At 47.8% G+C, this 16670-nt stretch overlaps 1 protein-coding gene across 1 annotated transcript in view; it reads left to right on the top strand.

Moving 5' to 3' along the window:
* The first annotated feature begins 13488 nt into the window (after nt 1-13488).
* Nucleotides 13489-16670, top strand: part of PLEKHG4B (pleckstrin homology and RhoGEF domain containing G4B) — a 92149-nt gene continuing 88967 nt past the window's right edge. Inside the window, 2 exon segments of the mRNA XM_027606033.2 lie at nt 13489-13530; nt 13965-14025. Coding sequence (XP_027461834.2) covers nt 13987-14025 — 39 coding nt within the window. The 5' untranslated portion in view covers nt 13489-13530; nt 13965-13986.

The raw sequence follows: 16670 nt of genomic DNA, 5'->3' as shown, positions 1-16670 counted from the left end.
TATTTTCTAGATGGGATGCTGCCTGATTCATTAATTGTTCAATGAAACCAATGGGATTGAGATCTTTTAAATTACTTGGTTTATTAACAGATCACATAGTTTTCTTACAAATGGGTTGAATAGACCTCTCCTAACAGAATTCCAAATAACAGATGTAAACATTCAGCCACCCATCAGGGAGGTGAAACTTCCCTCTCCTAAAGTGTGTGGGCTCCACACAGTGTCTTCCTGCTCATGAAGATGCACATGGGAAGAATAACTCATGGTGGGGAAGGCTGACCAACAAGGCCTCAGCCAGGTGACCGGTGTTAACACGGACAGTGACAAGTGACCTCCAGAGCATGTTCCCTTGATATAAAGTGATGACAGAGCACCTTACCTTTGTGATCTGCTTCCTCAACACCCATAACCCCAGTCTAATCATGAGGAAAACACAGTAAATCTGAATGCAGGACTTTCTACCAAATACCTGACCAGGTCTCCTCAATACTGCCAAAGCCATCAAGATAAGACAAGTCTGAGGGACTGTCACAGCCCAGGAGAGCCTAAAGAGACACGATGACCACATGTCATGTGGTGCCCTGCATGGGATCCTGGAGCAGGAAAAGGGTTAGAGGGAACCTGAATAAAGTATGGACTTTACTAAATAATAACATATCAATATTTGTTCGTTATTTGTGAAAACTCTGTCGAAAAACAGAGAGAGAGTAGAAATTAGAGGTCAAACAAGAGAAACCTATTGCATCAGACTGGAAACCTAAAGGAAATGGGTGATTTCCCAGTAAAAATACACTTTAACAAAATGGACCCTAAAATAAGAAAAATACAAACAGACCACTTAGCCACCCAGGGCCTCTTCTTGCTGCTGGTTCTCCTCTCACTGTTCTGGGTTTTTCCTCTCCTGGGACCGAGAAGGAACAGCTTCCCTAAGACCTGACCCCACTCACTGTCTTATCTCCCCCAGCCATGCCCCGTGCAGTGAGGATGGCATGCCGGGGAGTCTCAGGGACTGTCGATCCTGATGTGTCAGCTAGCATTTTCTGGCTGGCAAGGGACTGGACACACTTACTAAAGTAAAATGAATTAATATTTTTTAAATGGTGGAAGTAAATTAATACTTGCAAGAGGCAAGTTAAGAGTGTTTTTGGACTGGGTGTTAGACGCAACTAATGAATCATTGAACACTACATCAAAAACTAATGATGTACTATATGTTGGGTAATTGCATTTAAATTAAAAAAAAAAAAAAAGAGTGTTTTTGGACTTGGCAGGCCCAGGGGCTCACACTCTCACAATGTGACCTGGACCCTCTCCAACTCTCCATCCTGCTCAATGCTCTGGGGTGGCCCCATTCACAGGCACAGTCTCTCTCACTGCATCTGGGGCCTCCCCCCACTTCCAGGCTGACACTCACTCACCATCCATTCTACTGGGAAGGGTTTTTCTTTCCCTTGGGTTCCATGAAAGTTCATGGCTTTAAGTATCTTTGGCCTGGCTTCAGTCACATTCTCACCCCTGAAGCCATCAGATCACCCAGAAAATAGAGCAAGGGGTTGGGTAGACTTGGATCATACACCCATCTCTGAAGTGGGTGGAAAGTGGGGTCTGCCCTCTGGAACTGTTTGGATGGGAGGCAGGTGACATGGGGTTCCCAAAGGCAAGCTGAGGTGCTGGACTCAGACGTGAGAAGAGATGCCGGGCTGGGAAAGCAGCAGATTCCGCATCACTGGTGACTGACTGCACGGCTTTGGAATCTGAAGCCCAAGGAAGGAAGGGGTCACTTCGTTAGGGTCACGGGCTGCAGCCGCCCATCCAGTGCTCTTGTTGTTCTCCCACGATGACAAGACGCTCTTCCAATTGCTGAAAAAGCAACTTTGCTATTGGTGGGAAATTCAAGGTTCCTGCCTTGGGCATTGGATCCTAGTGTCTCAGAGACTGGGAGCCACACAGACCTCACTCGTGTCCCTGGAGGAGGGAGCCCAGGAGTCACACATTAATCACACCATTAATCACCCATTCCCAAAGCACAAACTGGCTCATTCTCCAGTCTCTTCTCTCTCCTTTACAAAGAGCAGAGACCAAATGTGAGGATGGTAAGGAAATTATTGCTCAGTGAAGCAGTGGGAGGCTCAAGGATTATTCCACAACACAGAATCCACACTTGGCAGGCCACCATCGTGGGTCATGCTCATAACCCTCCGAGACCGTGCAGCCTCAAAGACAAACTGCCCCCTGGGAGACACAGTTGCTCCCACATCCTTGCTTCTTAATGAATATGCCTGTCAAAGGTTTATATTACAATCAGGAGGCCAAAGGGTCCGTCGGCTATATGGCTCTTGTGGCCAGGGCCAAATTCATGGAATATAGATTCATGGAATACAGAGAAATAGAAATATCCAATTTTAAGAATACAGGGGATAATTGAGGGGAAAATAAAAAATAACAGAACCTAAAGAACCTATGGTACGGTATCAAGAGATCTCATATATGGACAATTAGATTTCTTGAGGGAGAGGAGAGATAAAATGAGGCAGGAAAAATACTTGAATGGATAATGGTCAAAAACTTCCCAATTTTGGTAAAGAATAAAAAAAAGAGACTTAACTACCAATATTGTAGATATTTAGAAATATGAGGATATTTTGAATAACTTTATCCTAATAAATTAAAACTTTGATTGGGGTGGACAAATTCCCAGAAAAAATAAAATAACTCAAACACAAGTAGCAAATCAAATATTCTTATAACCATAAAAAAACAAAACAACAAAATCAATCATCAGTCATTTGCCTAGAAAGACTCCAGGCTCAGATGCTTCCCTGGGAAGTTTATTAAACACCTAAGGGACAAACAATTCCAATGTTACATATACTCTTCTAAAGAACAGAAAATGAAAGAACATATCCTACCTTATTTTATGAGATAAGCATAAATTTTGATACTACAAGTTGACAATGATAGAACAAGAAAAGAATAGTACGAGTGAATCTCATGCATGAACATAGGCACAGAAATTCTCAAGTCTTAGTAAACTGGGACAGGGAATGTATAACAATGGCAATATATCATGATCAATAGGATTTATCCCAGAAAAGGAGGGCTAGTTTAATATTATAAAATCAGTTAATATAATCCATGTATCAACAGATTAAAGGAGAAGAAAAAGTCCCAGGATCATCTCCATGGCAACAGAAAAGTCATTTGGAAATCGGTCATCTTTGGGAAGACTTTGGCCTTGCACTAGAGTTAGAGGTACCCACGGTCATCAGCTCTGCTCCTGGGCACAAGAACGTTCATGGCAGCACTATTCTCAGTGACCAAGAAGTGCAGATGACACAAGTGTGTGCCGGAGGACAGTGAACACACAAAGTGTGGTGTTTCCTACCATGGAGGCCTGCACAGAATGACAGGAGGAAGGGGCTATAACTCCATGTGTGTTCACAGACACGCACGAACCCAGAACCACATCCATCTGTGAATCTCAATACACAACGTAGGAAGTCTCAACGCCAGGAGACCTAAACTACGGTGCAGCTGGGCCTGTGGGTGGCACGGGAGTGTCCCCCATCAGGACAAAGATGGCCTCAGAGTGGGGAGGGCACGAGGGACAAAAAGGGCTTCAGAGGTATTTCAGATGCTCGGTGCTTTAAAGGGAGTGATGCTAAACAGAGGAGATCTGCACTAATGCATATTTTCTTTGGATCATATGACATGTCACGATAGAAGAGAAGAAATAACTAAGAGGAACCAAAACGGGACCCTTGGCTTGGACTCAGGGAGCTGAGTCTGCATAGTCGGGATTGAGCTCTCCTTGTGTTTCTGCAGGTTAGGGGCACGTCCTCTGTTTGACCACCCACTCTGCAGGTTAGGGGGCACGTCCTCTGTTTGACCACCCACTCAGGCCGGGATTGAGCTCTCCTTGTGTTTCTGCAGGTTACAGGCACGTCCTCTGTTTGACCACCCACTCAGGCGGGGATTGAGCTCTCCTTGTGTTTCTGCAGGTTACAGGCACGTCCTCTGTTTGACCACCCACTCAGGCGGGGATTGAGCTCTCCTTGTGTTTCTGCAGGTTAGGGGCACGTCCTCTGTTTGACCACCCACTCAGGCGGGGATTGAGCTCTCCTTGTGTTTCTGCAGGTTAGGGGGCACGTCCTCTGTTTGACCACCCACTCGGGTCTGACTGCAGAGCCTCTTGTCACAGCACTCTGCTCCTGGCCCTGTAGTCAGAGGTCAGGCCCGGGGACAGGAAGGGCCTGCGGAAGTCCACCCAGTCCAGGGCCCCAGGCCTTCCCGCCCATAGCTGTCCATCTGGGAGGTGGCACTTCCACCCTTGCTACCGGAACCTCATTTCCCTGGCTCAAGTCCCTGTGTCCGAGATGGTGTGAGCCGGCTCCTCGCTAGGCTGAGCTCAGCAGACAGCGTATATTGGTCACACTCAGCTGAGGCAATGCTTGGAATACACGGAGCAAAAGCTCCATTTCTGCCACACCTCCCTCACTGTCGGTGCCTGTAGGGGACAGGGGATGGGTGCAGCCCTCCTGGAGCCAAAGCCTTAGTGGGGAAGGCAGAGGCTAATGTGACAGCCACAGGAATAACATGCAAAGGTGCACGGGACAAAGGCTACCTGTGGCTGCAGGGAGAGCCTTTGGAAGGGTCCCAGACTGCCTCAAGAGGTGGGGTGCGGTGCTTGGCAGAGGGAGGGTTTCAGCTGAGATCTGCAGATGAGCAGGAGTTGGGTGGGGGATGGGCAGAAGCAGTGCAAAGTCCCTGTGGGCAGAGTATGACTGATCTGTGGCTCTGGAGCCTTTCCACTTGTTTCCTGCCCCCACACTCCACTAAAGGCAGCCAAAGCTGGCTCAGACCTGTCTTAAGGGCAGTAAACAACTTCTGTAGGAGTGGGAGATGGGTCAGCCCTCCACAATGTTCTTGAAGCCCAGACCTGGCTGAGGTATGGTGGCCCAGGACTGTAGCGTCTGAGCCCACACCATGGCTTGCTTTTACAGGGGCTCTCCATGTCCTTAGGGGCAGGTCCCCCCAGTGTGCTGTAACACACAGGAGGCCCTGCTCTGAAATAACTCACATTCCAAGACTGACTGGATGTTTGCCTCTGTGGGAGGGGAGTCTCTCTTTGTCAGAGTAAAATCCTGAGTACAATGGAATGAGTGTGAGCAGACGGTTCCCCACATCTCCCACTGAGCTCCCTGGAGGGGGCAAAGGGTTTGCAGGATTAGAACAGGTGGATTTTCTAAACCCTCTTATTATTTTGGTTTTCACTATTTCTGAAGTGGAAACAATTTTAATTCATGTGCTCCATGATTGTCCTGCTATGATAGAGAGAGGTATATTTCCTCTTTGTTTCTCAGAAGAAACAAATTAACATATAAGAAACTTTCTACATGTTAGAGATTTTTATCTCAATGGTATTTATTTAAATATGAAATGCCGATTGAGAAAAAAACATTTAAATATTACAGCAAAATCTTCAACAGAAATGGCTCTTTAGTAAAACTTTTACTTGCTTCAAACAGGTATTTGCAGGTCATCTTTGTTTGCCTACTTTGTCCTCAATGAGCAAATGTTGGAGAGTTTTTCGAAAAGCGTACTGTGGAGGCCCAGGACATAGGGTTTTCACTCAGGGTTCTGTGTGAGCTGTGAAGGGGTCTGTCTGGGAGACAAGCCCTCTCACCTGATAGAGCCCATGCCCAGCGAGCTCCGTGACCTGTGCACGGGGTCAGCCGGTCAGCACCACCTCAAGAACGGGGACAGCCTCACAGCAGAAGTCCTGCTCCAGGTGTGAGCACACTGCATCTTTGTGCTGGGCATCCCGAGGGCGGTCACAGCCATTTGGCCACTTTCTGATGTTTCGGGACTGTGGAAACATTCTCCTGGAAAGTTAATATTTTCTGTTACTATTTTCCTTTACTATAACTTATCAGAAAAACAAGGGGTTGAAATAAAAGGAGATGAACTATCCAGATGTTAAATTTAAGTGGTGTCTATAAAATAAAAAATATGAAAAGCTAAAATATTCTACAAACAAGTAGATGAAGAAGGGCAGAATTCATAACCAATTTGGGTCTTAGAACACGCTCAAAAATATCTCTTTAAGACTTGAAAATGTTCAAATGACAGAACCTAAATGCTCAAAAAGTAAAGGCCAAACTGTAGCTGTGGCCCCGAATCTGCCAAGGCCCTGACCCTTGGTGGTGGAGCCTCATGATGCTGTCAGCAGGGGGGACCCAGCCCCCTCACCAGACACTTCCTGTTCCAGCCACAGAAAGCCAATGCATAGCCATGATGTCATCTCCCCAAGGACACCCCAGAGCTGCACAGGCCGTGACCCCAGCCCCCACACTACCCCTCTGTGATCCCAGAATGCACCGTGCTCATCCCGCCTCAGGGCCGCTGTACCAGCTGTTCCCTCTGTGGGGTGGGCCTGGCCGCTAACCTCTGGGCAGCGAGCCCTCTCTTCCTTTAGCCTGACGTGTCTACAGCTGGATCCCAGCCCTGCTCTCTTCCATCTTGTCTCCTCTCAGTGCTTCTCAAAACTTACTCTGTCTTCGGTTTGGTTGGGGCCTTCTCTGCCATTGGGACAGGAGGCCTCTGAGAGCAGGGTCCACATCTATCTGTGCACGTCCAGCTCAGTGTCCAGAGCACAGCAGGTGCCCAGAAGAGGGTGCTTCCTTCATCTCTCTGCTGCTTCCCTGGGAGGCCAACCTCATGGCCGCCCTGGTGTGGGTTAATGAATGAGCAGCATCCACACCCACTCCCCAAACACACTTCCTTCTGCTTGCTGCTGTCTGCATTTCCTTTATCTTCAGAGATAAAGGTGAAAAATTCAAAGGACAGATGGGGCAAGCTGGTCCAGTGCACAGGATGCCTAAGGTCAGGGAGGAAGGGAGGGCAGGAGGAAGGCCGCCATTGTGAGAGAGCCTGCAGGAGAAGGGAGGCCAAGGGGCAAGGCACCAAGGGCTGAACCAGGGTGGGACCCTCCCTGAGCCTGGCCTGCCCCAGTGCACACAGATGCTCCACAAAGAGCACCCAAGCTGGCCCCAGCACAGGCTTCCCTCTGGCTGGTGAATGGAATGCCCATTGCAGAGACTTTCCACCATAGCCTGTACTATGCACCTACAGAACCCCTTCTGCTGCAAGGGGTTCCCAGAGCATTGTGGTGGCACGGATGCAGACTGGTGTGGGCTGCTCCTTTATGGAATTCTCATCTGATACACGCTCCATCCATCCTGCCTCACCAGGACGCCCACTCAGCAGTTTCACGTGTAATTCTTGTGTGTGGTCAGCATATTTCCCAAGATAATCTCTGATTAAAACTTAAACTGAAGGCAGAAGCAGATGTAGAATACAATAAAAACTGAAAGTTGAAAACCAGAGCCCTGGACAGCACAATTTGCTGCAAATGTTGTGGTTCGTAGTGCAAGATTCCACACAGAGAAAAGGCATTACAGGTGCTATGCACCCACAGGGAGATCTGACCAGACATTAAACTGTGTGTGACATCCCATGCATGATTTTATGCTTTAACAGCATGGGCATGTGCTGATAAACCATCCAGAGCATTTTGGGTTTACCTAGATGAACCACTCCGTTCTGATCCTTTTGTAACTTGCTGTCTTTTTTACTCAACATCGCCCTTAAGGCTTCTCTGTGTTCATCCATTTTATCTGCTCTGCTCCTTTGTTTAAGTGCACGATGTGCTTCTCTGTCCCCCTATTGTTGGACATTTAGGGTGCCTCTGACACTGGCATGACAGTGCTAGAGTGAGGATTTGCTGAGCCCCTAGAACACTGCAGCTGTTCCTCTCAGGTGTGTGTCTGCCTTCTCGGGATTTGCTGACCGTGAATTTTCTTTGCCATGTCCACAGACACTCACCACCAACACTCAGCAAACACCAAACACTTGGGATTTTTAGGCCACACTATTTTAAAATATTAAATGTTTTAGCTTGATATATTTTATAAAAAGTATTTTTAACTTTAAATATTTTTAGGCCTTAACTACTTTGGTAAATGACAGATATGAGAGTGTGTCTACACTTACATTTTCCTCATTACTAGAAAGAATGAACATTTTTTGTTTATTGATCATTAGAGTTTAGTCTTTTGAAATGTCAGTTCTGTCTCTCTCTGTCTCACTTTTTTTTCTTTCTGAGTTTTTAGGAACTCTTTCTGTGTTCTGGATCCTGATCACTATTGACTACAACAGATTCAAACATCCCCCACTTTGTGGCTTATCTTTTAAATTCATCACCCACATGTCCCTGAATAGGAATTTAAATTCATTAAATTTAATGTTAATATAGTCAAATATATCAGTCATTTTATCCATAGTTCACGCTTTGTGCATTGCCTTTATCAAATACTTCCCTATCCCAATTTCACCACAATCTTCTCTTTTTTAAGGTTTTGCTTCTCATATTCTGTTCTTCTATTTACAAGTTATTTTTAGTGAGGTAAAACTCACATAACATGAAATTCACCATTTCAGCCATTTCAAAGTGTACAGTTCAGTGGTATTTAGTAAATTCACATGTAATGCAAACATCACCACCGTCTGGCTCCAGAACACTGCCCTTCCCCCAAAAGGAAACTTTGTATCCCGGGAGCATTAACCACCCCCCAGCCCCTCTCCCTAGCTACCCCCCAACCCCCATCTCTATGGATTTATCTACTCCAGATATTTCAAGTACATAGAATCATACAATATGTGGTCTTTGTGTCTGGTTTCTTTCAGTCAGCAAAATGTTTCTAACGCTCATCCATGTTGTAACATGAATCAAAATGTCATTTCCTTCTGTGACTGAAGAGTATTCCATTGTATGGATATACCACATTTTCTTTGTCCATTCATCTGTGGGTGGAAATTGGATTCTTTCCATCTTTTGGCAATTGTGAAGAGTGCTGCTATGAACATTTATGTCCAAGTTTTTCTGCTAACTTATATTTTCATTTCTCTTGGATATGTACTCAGGAATGGATCTTAGGTCACATAGCAACTCTATGTTTAACTTTTTAGTAAATGCCCAACTTTTCCACAGAGGCTGAAGAATTTTACATTCCCAAGAGCAGCAATGTACAAGGGTTCTAATTTCTCTATACCCTCACCTACACTTATTATTCACCCTCCCCTTTTTAAAGCCATCCTAGTGAGGTATCTCACTGTGGTTTTGATTTACATATCCCTAGTGATTAATGATGTTGAGCGTCTTCTCATGTGCTTATTAACCCTCTGTTTATCTTCTTTGGAGAAATGTCTATTTAAGTCCTCTGTTGTTTACCTGGATTGTTTGTCTCAGTCGTTGAGTTTTAGGAATTCTTTACAGACTCTGGATACTAATCCCTTATTGAATATATGACTCCCAAATATTTTCTTCCATTCTGTGGGTTGTCTTCATGATAGTGAGCTTTGATGTACAAAAGTGTCAAATTTTGATGAAGTCCAATTTCTGTATTTTTTCTTATGTAGCTTATGGTTTTTGGTGTCATATCTAAGAAACCACTGCCAAATCCAAGGTCATGAAGATTTATCCCAATTTTCTTCTAAAAATTTCATAGCCTTAGCTCTTACATTTAGGTCTTTGATCCATTTTGGTTAGTTTTTATATGGCGTGCAGTAAGGGTCCAATTTCATTCTTCTGTATGTGGATGTCCAGTTTTACCAGCACCATTTATTGAAAACACTGTCCTTTCCCATTGAATGTTCTTGTCACCTTTGTCAAAGATCACTTAATCATATATGCAAATATTTATTTCTGGGCTCTCTATTCTGTTCCATTCATCTATATGTCTGTCTTTATGTCAGGGCCATACCGTGGGAGTTTTAATTACTGTAGCTTTGCAGGTAATGCGAGTCCTCTAACTTTGTTGTTTTTGTTTTTGTTTTTTTTCGAGATTGTTTTTGCTATAGGGGACACTTGAGGATCAGCTTTTCCATCTTAAAAAAAAAAGGCTGCTGATATTTTGATAGGAATTATGTTGAATCTGTAGATGACTTTGGGTGGCACTGACATCTTGATGTAGTTAACTCTTCCTATCCATGGACATGCGATGTCTTTCCATTTGTTAGCTCATCTCTAATTTCTTTCAGCAATGTTTGGTAGTTTTCAGCATACAAGTCTTTCACTTCCTTGATTAGATTTAGTCCTAAGTAACTCTTCTAGATGGTATTCTAAATGGAATTATTTTCTTAATTTCACTTTTAAATTATTCATTGCTGGTGTATTAGAAACACAACTGATTTGCGTGTATTGGTCTTGTACTCTGCAACTTCGCTGTGTTCATTCATTAGTTCTAGTAACTTTTTGGTGGATTCATTGGCATTTTCTATATATAGGATCATGTCACTATGAAGAGAGATTGTTTTACCACTTCCTCTCCAATTTCAATGTCTTTTATTTCGTTATCGCTAACATCTCTGACTAGAACTTCCAGCACAATGTGGAGTAGAAGTAGCAAAAGCATACATCCTTGTCTTATTCCCGACCTTAGGGAGAAAGTTTTCAGTCTTTCACCATTGTGAATGATGTTAACTGGGTTTTCCATAAATACTGTTTATCACGTTGAAGAATTTTCTCTCTAATTGTTGCTTTCTGAGAGCTTTTATCATGAAATAGTGTTGGATTTTTTGAAATACCTTTCCTGTGTCAATCAAGGCAAGCTTTTTTCCCCCCACTGTTCTGTTAAGGTGATGTACTCCATCAATTTTCTCATATGGAGCCACCTTTGCATTCCTGGGATCAATCTCACTCATTCATGGTGAGTAACGCTTCTAATTTGCTGTTGGATTCTATTTGCTAAAATTTTGTTGAAATTGTTTGCATCTTTGGATATTCATCAGGGATATTGGCCTGTAGTTTTCTTGTGATGTCTTTCTCTGGCTTTGGGATCAGAGTAATGCTGACCTCATAGAATGAGTTAGAAAGTATTCCCTCCTCTTCAGTTTTCTGGAAGAATTTGAGGAGGCACATCTACTCTTGCAACCTCTAACTGTGGGCACATTCCCCATGTCAATCGTGGCCCCTCTTCCCTTCTGTCTGCACGTTCAGTCCCTCGTCTCTAAACACACCCATGTGTGGGCATTTCCAGCTCTGTTTCCAGCCTGACCTCTGCTCTCAGCCCAACACATCTAACAGATGTCCCAGTGTCAACATACTTTCTCCTCCCTGGCCTGCTTCTTCCCAAGTCTCTCCCACCTCAGTAAAGGGGGCCAACCTCCTCACCTGCTGATCAGGCCCCAAATCCTTGAATTGCTGTTTTGGTGCTGATTCTCAACTGCAGACACCAGAATCTACTGTAGCTAATTTAAGCAATAAGGGATGTATTAAAAGCTATTAGGTAGATTATAGCATCTGTGCGAAGGTCAGGTAAACAGGAACATCCAGGAACGTTAGAGAAACACCCAACCGTACTGGAGAATTGTTTTAGGGAACCTCCCCACAGCCCTGTTTCCTTCTGCTCAGCACTGCAGCTGCCAGGGATGAGACCCAAACTGCCCAAATGAACCAAACACCTCCACTGCCAATCTGCTATAAGAGTTGCTACTTCCTGTGGTTCCTTCCACATTTTATGTGGTGCATGTATTAGCAAAACCAGGCACATCTGCTCTCAGATGCAAGGGATCTGAGGCACATAGTTTTGCAGTCTCCAGCTTCTACATGCAGGACAGTATGCTATTGGGGGCTGGCACAGGCCACTGTCCTCCTCGGCTGTTCTTTCCCTGATTCTCCAGGGATCCAGCCACCAGCTGGTTCTCTCAGATCTCTCTGACTTTACTGCGGCCGCTTCTCATAACCTCTGTCACTCCCACCTCTACTCAGCCCATCATTCTCACTGACACTGTGGCAGTTGCTTCCTGATGGGTCCCCCTGCCTCAACCAGCTGTGGTCTCCACACTGCAGCCGGGGTGACATGTTTGGAATGTAAATCAGCTAATGTCACGTCCTTCCCAAACTCTCTCCACGGTGGTTTCTCACAACACTCAGAATAAAGCAAAGCTCATCGCCATGACCTACTCATCCCTGCTGCATTTCCACTCTTGGTTGCTTTGCGTCTGCCCTCCTTCACCATGCTCCCAGGTACAAAGCCTTCCTCAAGCACACCGGAACCATTCCCACCCCAGGGCCTTTGCACACATGGAAGTAACAAGCAGATCCCCTCCACACTGGTCCCTGTATAGTCTTCTTTGCCAGGACCACCTGCTTTATTGTGCTTTCTTTTTTTGCTTTTTTCTCTGTTCATTGCTTTATTGTTTGTCTCCCTCCATTGGAATGTCAGACCCCCAGGGGCCTGACTGGGCCATGCAGTGACTGGCCAAAAGTTGGTGATTCATAAGTACCTTTGGAATAAATCAAGCCATCTTAGGAGTCTAAATTTTGAGGAAAACTTCTTAGAAAACACTCCTGACTCTATGGATATACAACAAAGAAGGACCCAGATTCTTAAAAACTGCGCTGTTCCTGTGCAGGCTCTGCTTTCCCTCTGCACAACGGATGTGGCAAGTGCGCTTCCCCTGTAGGCCCCAAAATCTCCAGTAAGAGTGAGATTCCAGGGCTGCACCCTGACCTGGCATCAGGTCAACAACTGTTGACCTCCCCTGAGGGCAGCTTCTGGATCCTGGAGGAGCTGACCAGGGACAAAGTCGCCTGCTCTGGAGGTGTGCCAACATTCCCAAGTTCTGTCCTGACAGGTGCTTTGGGACCGCACGGGTTTATAAAGAATGGTTCCTATTCCTGGAGCATCAAGGGCAGGACGCCCACAGGAAGAGCAGGTGAGAACAGGGCAAGGCAGCGATGGTTGGGGGCTTCAGGGACCAAGAACACCCAGGTCCCCAAGTACTGAGACAGGGCTGGCGGTTCCAGGAAGCATAGCGGATGAGTGAGGCAGGGGACAACCAGAAGAATTCAAAAAAGCCAATGAGATGGGTGAAGGAGGGCAACTCCTCCCTGCCTCCCTCAACTTTATTCATTCTGTAACCTGTGGCCAGGAGCCTTCCTGTTCCAAAGCTGCTTATTCCTCTGTACAATTGCACTTTATCCCTAAACGAGCAGATTTGTCCTGCATTGGGTGGGATGAACCAGTGCCCATGTTTCTAGTCAAGACAGTGCTGGGTGAGAGACCTAAAGATGGGCGGGTTCTTCTGTGAGATTCCCCCTGCCCCCCAAGGAGGCTCTGCTGGCATCCCATCAGCCCATGTGCGCCCTTGGAGGGGAAGGGGAAGCTAGTTGGTCTCTACGGGTGTAAATCAGGTACGAGTCTGTTTACACTGTGGGAAACCAAGGTCTGATGGTCTTCCCGAGCAGAAATCAGGGTCTGGTCTGTCTACACTGGCGGAAATCGGACGCAGCGCCCGAGCCACTGGTCTGCAAACACAACCCCAGGCCCCGAGGCTTTGTGAGAACAAGAGTAAAAGCAAACGCCCCGCCACCACCCACGCTTGCTTCGGAGGGAGGAGCCCTGCGCCCCCGCCCCCATGACCGCCCCGGTGAGGGCACCTGCGCGCTGGGTGCGCCTGCGGGAGGTGAGAGCGGCGCCCCCTCCCCGCAGTCCTCCCAGCCCCTCCGCGTCCCGCCGAGTGGAGGGGGTCTGCCGGGCGGGGAGAGGGTCTGCGGGGGCGGGGGGGTCCGCGGGGGCAGGGGTCCGCGGGGGGCGGGTGTCCGTCCGGCGGGGAAGGGGGGGCCCTCCGCGGAGGAAGGGAGCCGCCGGGGGAGGGAATTCGCCCCGCGGGGCGGGGGTCGGCAGGGGGAAGGGTCCGCGGGGGGAGGGTGTCCGTCCGGCGGGGAAGGGTCTGCCCCCCGCAGAGGAGGGGCGTTTTCCGGGGCAGCGGGGGCGGGGAGGGTCGGGCCCCGGCCGCCCGCGGGTCCGGCTCGCGTCTCCGGCTCCCGGCGGGGCGGGCGGGGCGCCAGGAGGGTGGCGAGCCGGACAGTGGCCTTTATGGGAACGTTTTCCTTCGAGGTCGGACAAAGGCGGCGCCACCATGGCTCTCAGCGCGGCCGACAAAGGCTCCGGCACCAAGGTAGGGTCCGGCGGCTGGGTGCCGGGGAAGGGGTTCCTGAGGGCCGCCGCTTCAGGACTTTCCAGTCGCTTAAAGGCCAGTTTAGCAAACTTTTGCCTTAACTTCATGAATCTGTGTGAGAAAATAGGGCTTCCAGACAGATCTGCATTGCTAGGGTCTGAGGGGTGTCGTGGGAGGGAGTGCGGGACTAAAATCACCTGTGGAGTTGTTGCTCCCTTCCTTGTCACTCCTTAGCTGGGAACCGGGAGGACAAACCAGTCGACTAGGGCGCTGCAAAGACAAAGAACTTGTACCTCAAAAATACCGAGATGGACTTCTGTGTTGGAACTCAGTTGATTTCAATAACGAACGTAGCCTAGGGCAACGAGACCGTCCTTTGGGGTTTGGAAAAGTGGGGTAGACGCGGCTTTGTATTTCTTCGTGTGAAATGCAGCAGTGCGTTGGGTTAGTCTCCCCTTTCTCCTGGGAAGCTGGATTACAGACTGTGTGGTGTAATAATTACACTCTACTCCTGTTACCAACAGCACTTTTACTTAAAAAGTTTAGTTGGAACTTTCGGGGTCTAATTAAAAATTAAAACATATCATTAAAAAAATAGGTGAAATGTGGTTGAAACTCTGGATAATTAATAGCTTCCGAATCTGCAGCTTACACTAGCTGAGCTTTAGGCAGGGCTGTGGGCGCTCAGAGGAGGCTTGGCTTCTCAGCTTCACGTAGAGATTTCCAAAGTGGCGGTAGTGCTGCTGGGCTTCCCATTTCCCTGAACCTGCTTCAGACTCACAGGATTTCTGGGTGAGGAGGATCTTGAGATGTCACTCTTTGCTCTCAGTAAAAATACACTCCGATTCTGAGATATTTAACAGCAACACGTTTCCATTCCCGGTGGAATCATGCCTGTACTGGCGTGCTGGGCATCTGACACCGAGGTACTAAACCCACTTCTGATTCCGAGGCAGCACCCCATTTTGGTCTCACTGTGCTTTGGGGGACAAGTGGGTGGTCCAGGTGGGCCTCGAGAGGACAGCCCTGAGTTTCCCAGTGGGCTGGTGGGCCTGGGTGCTAACCTGTGACGAGCAGGGGAGACCTCATGGTTTTATCCCAGTCCCGAGTGGGCCTGGTCTGAACCGGCCTCTGTGAATCGTGGGCCTTTGTGTCTGCGGCATCCTGGGGTGGTCTCCCATGAATACTGTATTACTTGTGAAGCATCCCCCAAATGCCAGGCTAAGGAAATAAAGTTGGCCCTGAATTTGCCCTGAGGCTGTCTGAGGTGTGTTCACGGGTTGTGTCATCCAGCCGAACACAGGAAATCCAGATCTCAGAATGCCAGATCTCAGCGTTTTTGGTGAGAATATTTCAAGCCCAGTTCACACGCCACCACCTCCCTCCTTCCAAACAGAGCTAATGTGCCTTGTCTGTGTGTTGGAACGAAAATAAAAATCACTCAGAACCTGCTAGTTACCCATTCTGCAGCCAAGAGGCAGCCCCGAAGCAGTGGTTTCCTCTCCACACAGCTGTGCCCCGAAGCAGAGAGCCCCAGCTCAGGATTTACCCCCCTGCCCTGTCAGCTCTGGGCTTCTTCCTCTCCTCCATCCCTCCACCCCTGTCAGGGCCTGCCACTCAGCAGGTGTGCACAGGCAGGTGCTCACTGATCTGGCAGATAAGGATGAGCCCAGGGGATGGTTGCTCTGACCTAAGAGCCCAGCACACTTTTGAGGGGGTGGGGAATGAAGAGGAGGAGGCGGTGGTGGGGGGACAGAGGGGTGGGCTGAGAGGTGGCAAATCCTGTCCTGCACATGTTGATCCTGGGGCACCTTGAGAATCTGTGGTCTCGTGAGCAGAAGGCATCCTGCCATTGCCATCTACCCTGCAAGAGGCCAAGGAGGGCAGGTGCTTGTGGTGTGGAGAAGAGGCTCCGGACCCTGACCTGCTGCCCGGAGAACAGACCTGGGATCGTGGAGATTTGATGAGCACCCACATCCACCCGCTATTAGCTCTTGCCCTTTGGCTTTGTAGTTCAGCCTCTCTGAGCTTCAATCTGCTCATTAACAGGGATAATGCATGGCCCACCTACCTCAGAGCATCATATGGGTTCACGTTAAAGACGCATGTGTAGATGCTTCTTGAAAGGTTACCAGCTCATCATTCAGTTCAAGGCTCCTACACTGAAGGCTTCTTCTGTCCTGAGAGCTGGTATACCTTTCCAGGTGTTTCTGGGCACCTCAGTTCACACCTGGGCCCAAGTTCTCAGCTTTCAGATACCGTCTGACCTTACAAAATGTTCCCCAACATTGAGAAAATCAGATTGTGCAAAAGCTACTTTGTGGTAAATTTCTTTTACATGACCTTAAAACATCTTACGTTTCTAAGACCTGAGACAGGGATTAAATCTAATACCTACAGCAGTTTGGGACATGAATTAAGTTTAAATTCTGAAGTAGAGTTGTTCAGGTCAGCAGGTATGTGCACTTCCTCCAAAGAAACATCACCTGTGTGCGGTTCCCAGACCCAGAGACCCCCAACGCTGGTAGGCATCACCCTCAGAAAGCTCCCCTGGTCATCCTGCCTACACCCCCGCCACAGCCACACACCCCCAGCCCCTTTCCTGCTTGGCTTTGCCATAGGAGGGCCTCCATGGGAGAGTCTGA

The sequence above is a fragment of the Zalophus californianus genome, chromosome 5 (assembly GCF_009762305.2).
Source record: "Zalophus californianus isolate mZalCal1 chromosome 5, mZalCal1.pri.v2, whole genome shotgun sequence".
NCBI lineage: Eukaryota > Metazoa > Chordata > Mammalia > Carnivora > Otariidae > Zalophus > Zalophus californianus.
Note: the sequence above shows the minus strand (reverse complement) of the source record. Positions and strands in the feature narration are given on the sequence as shown.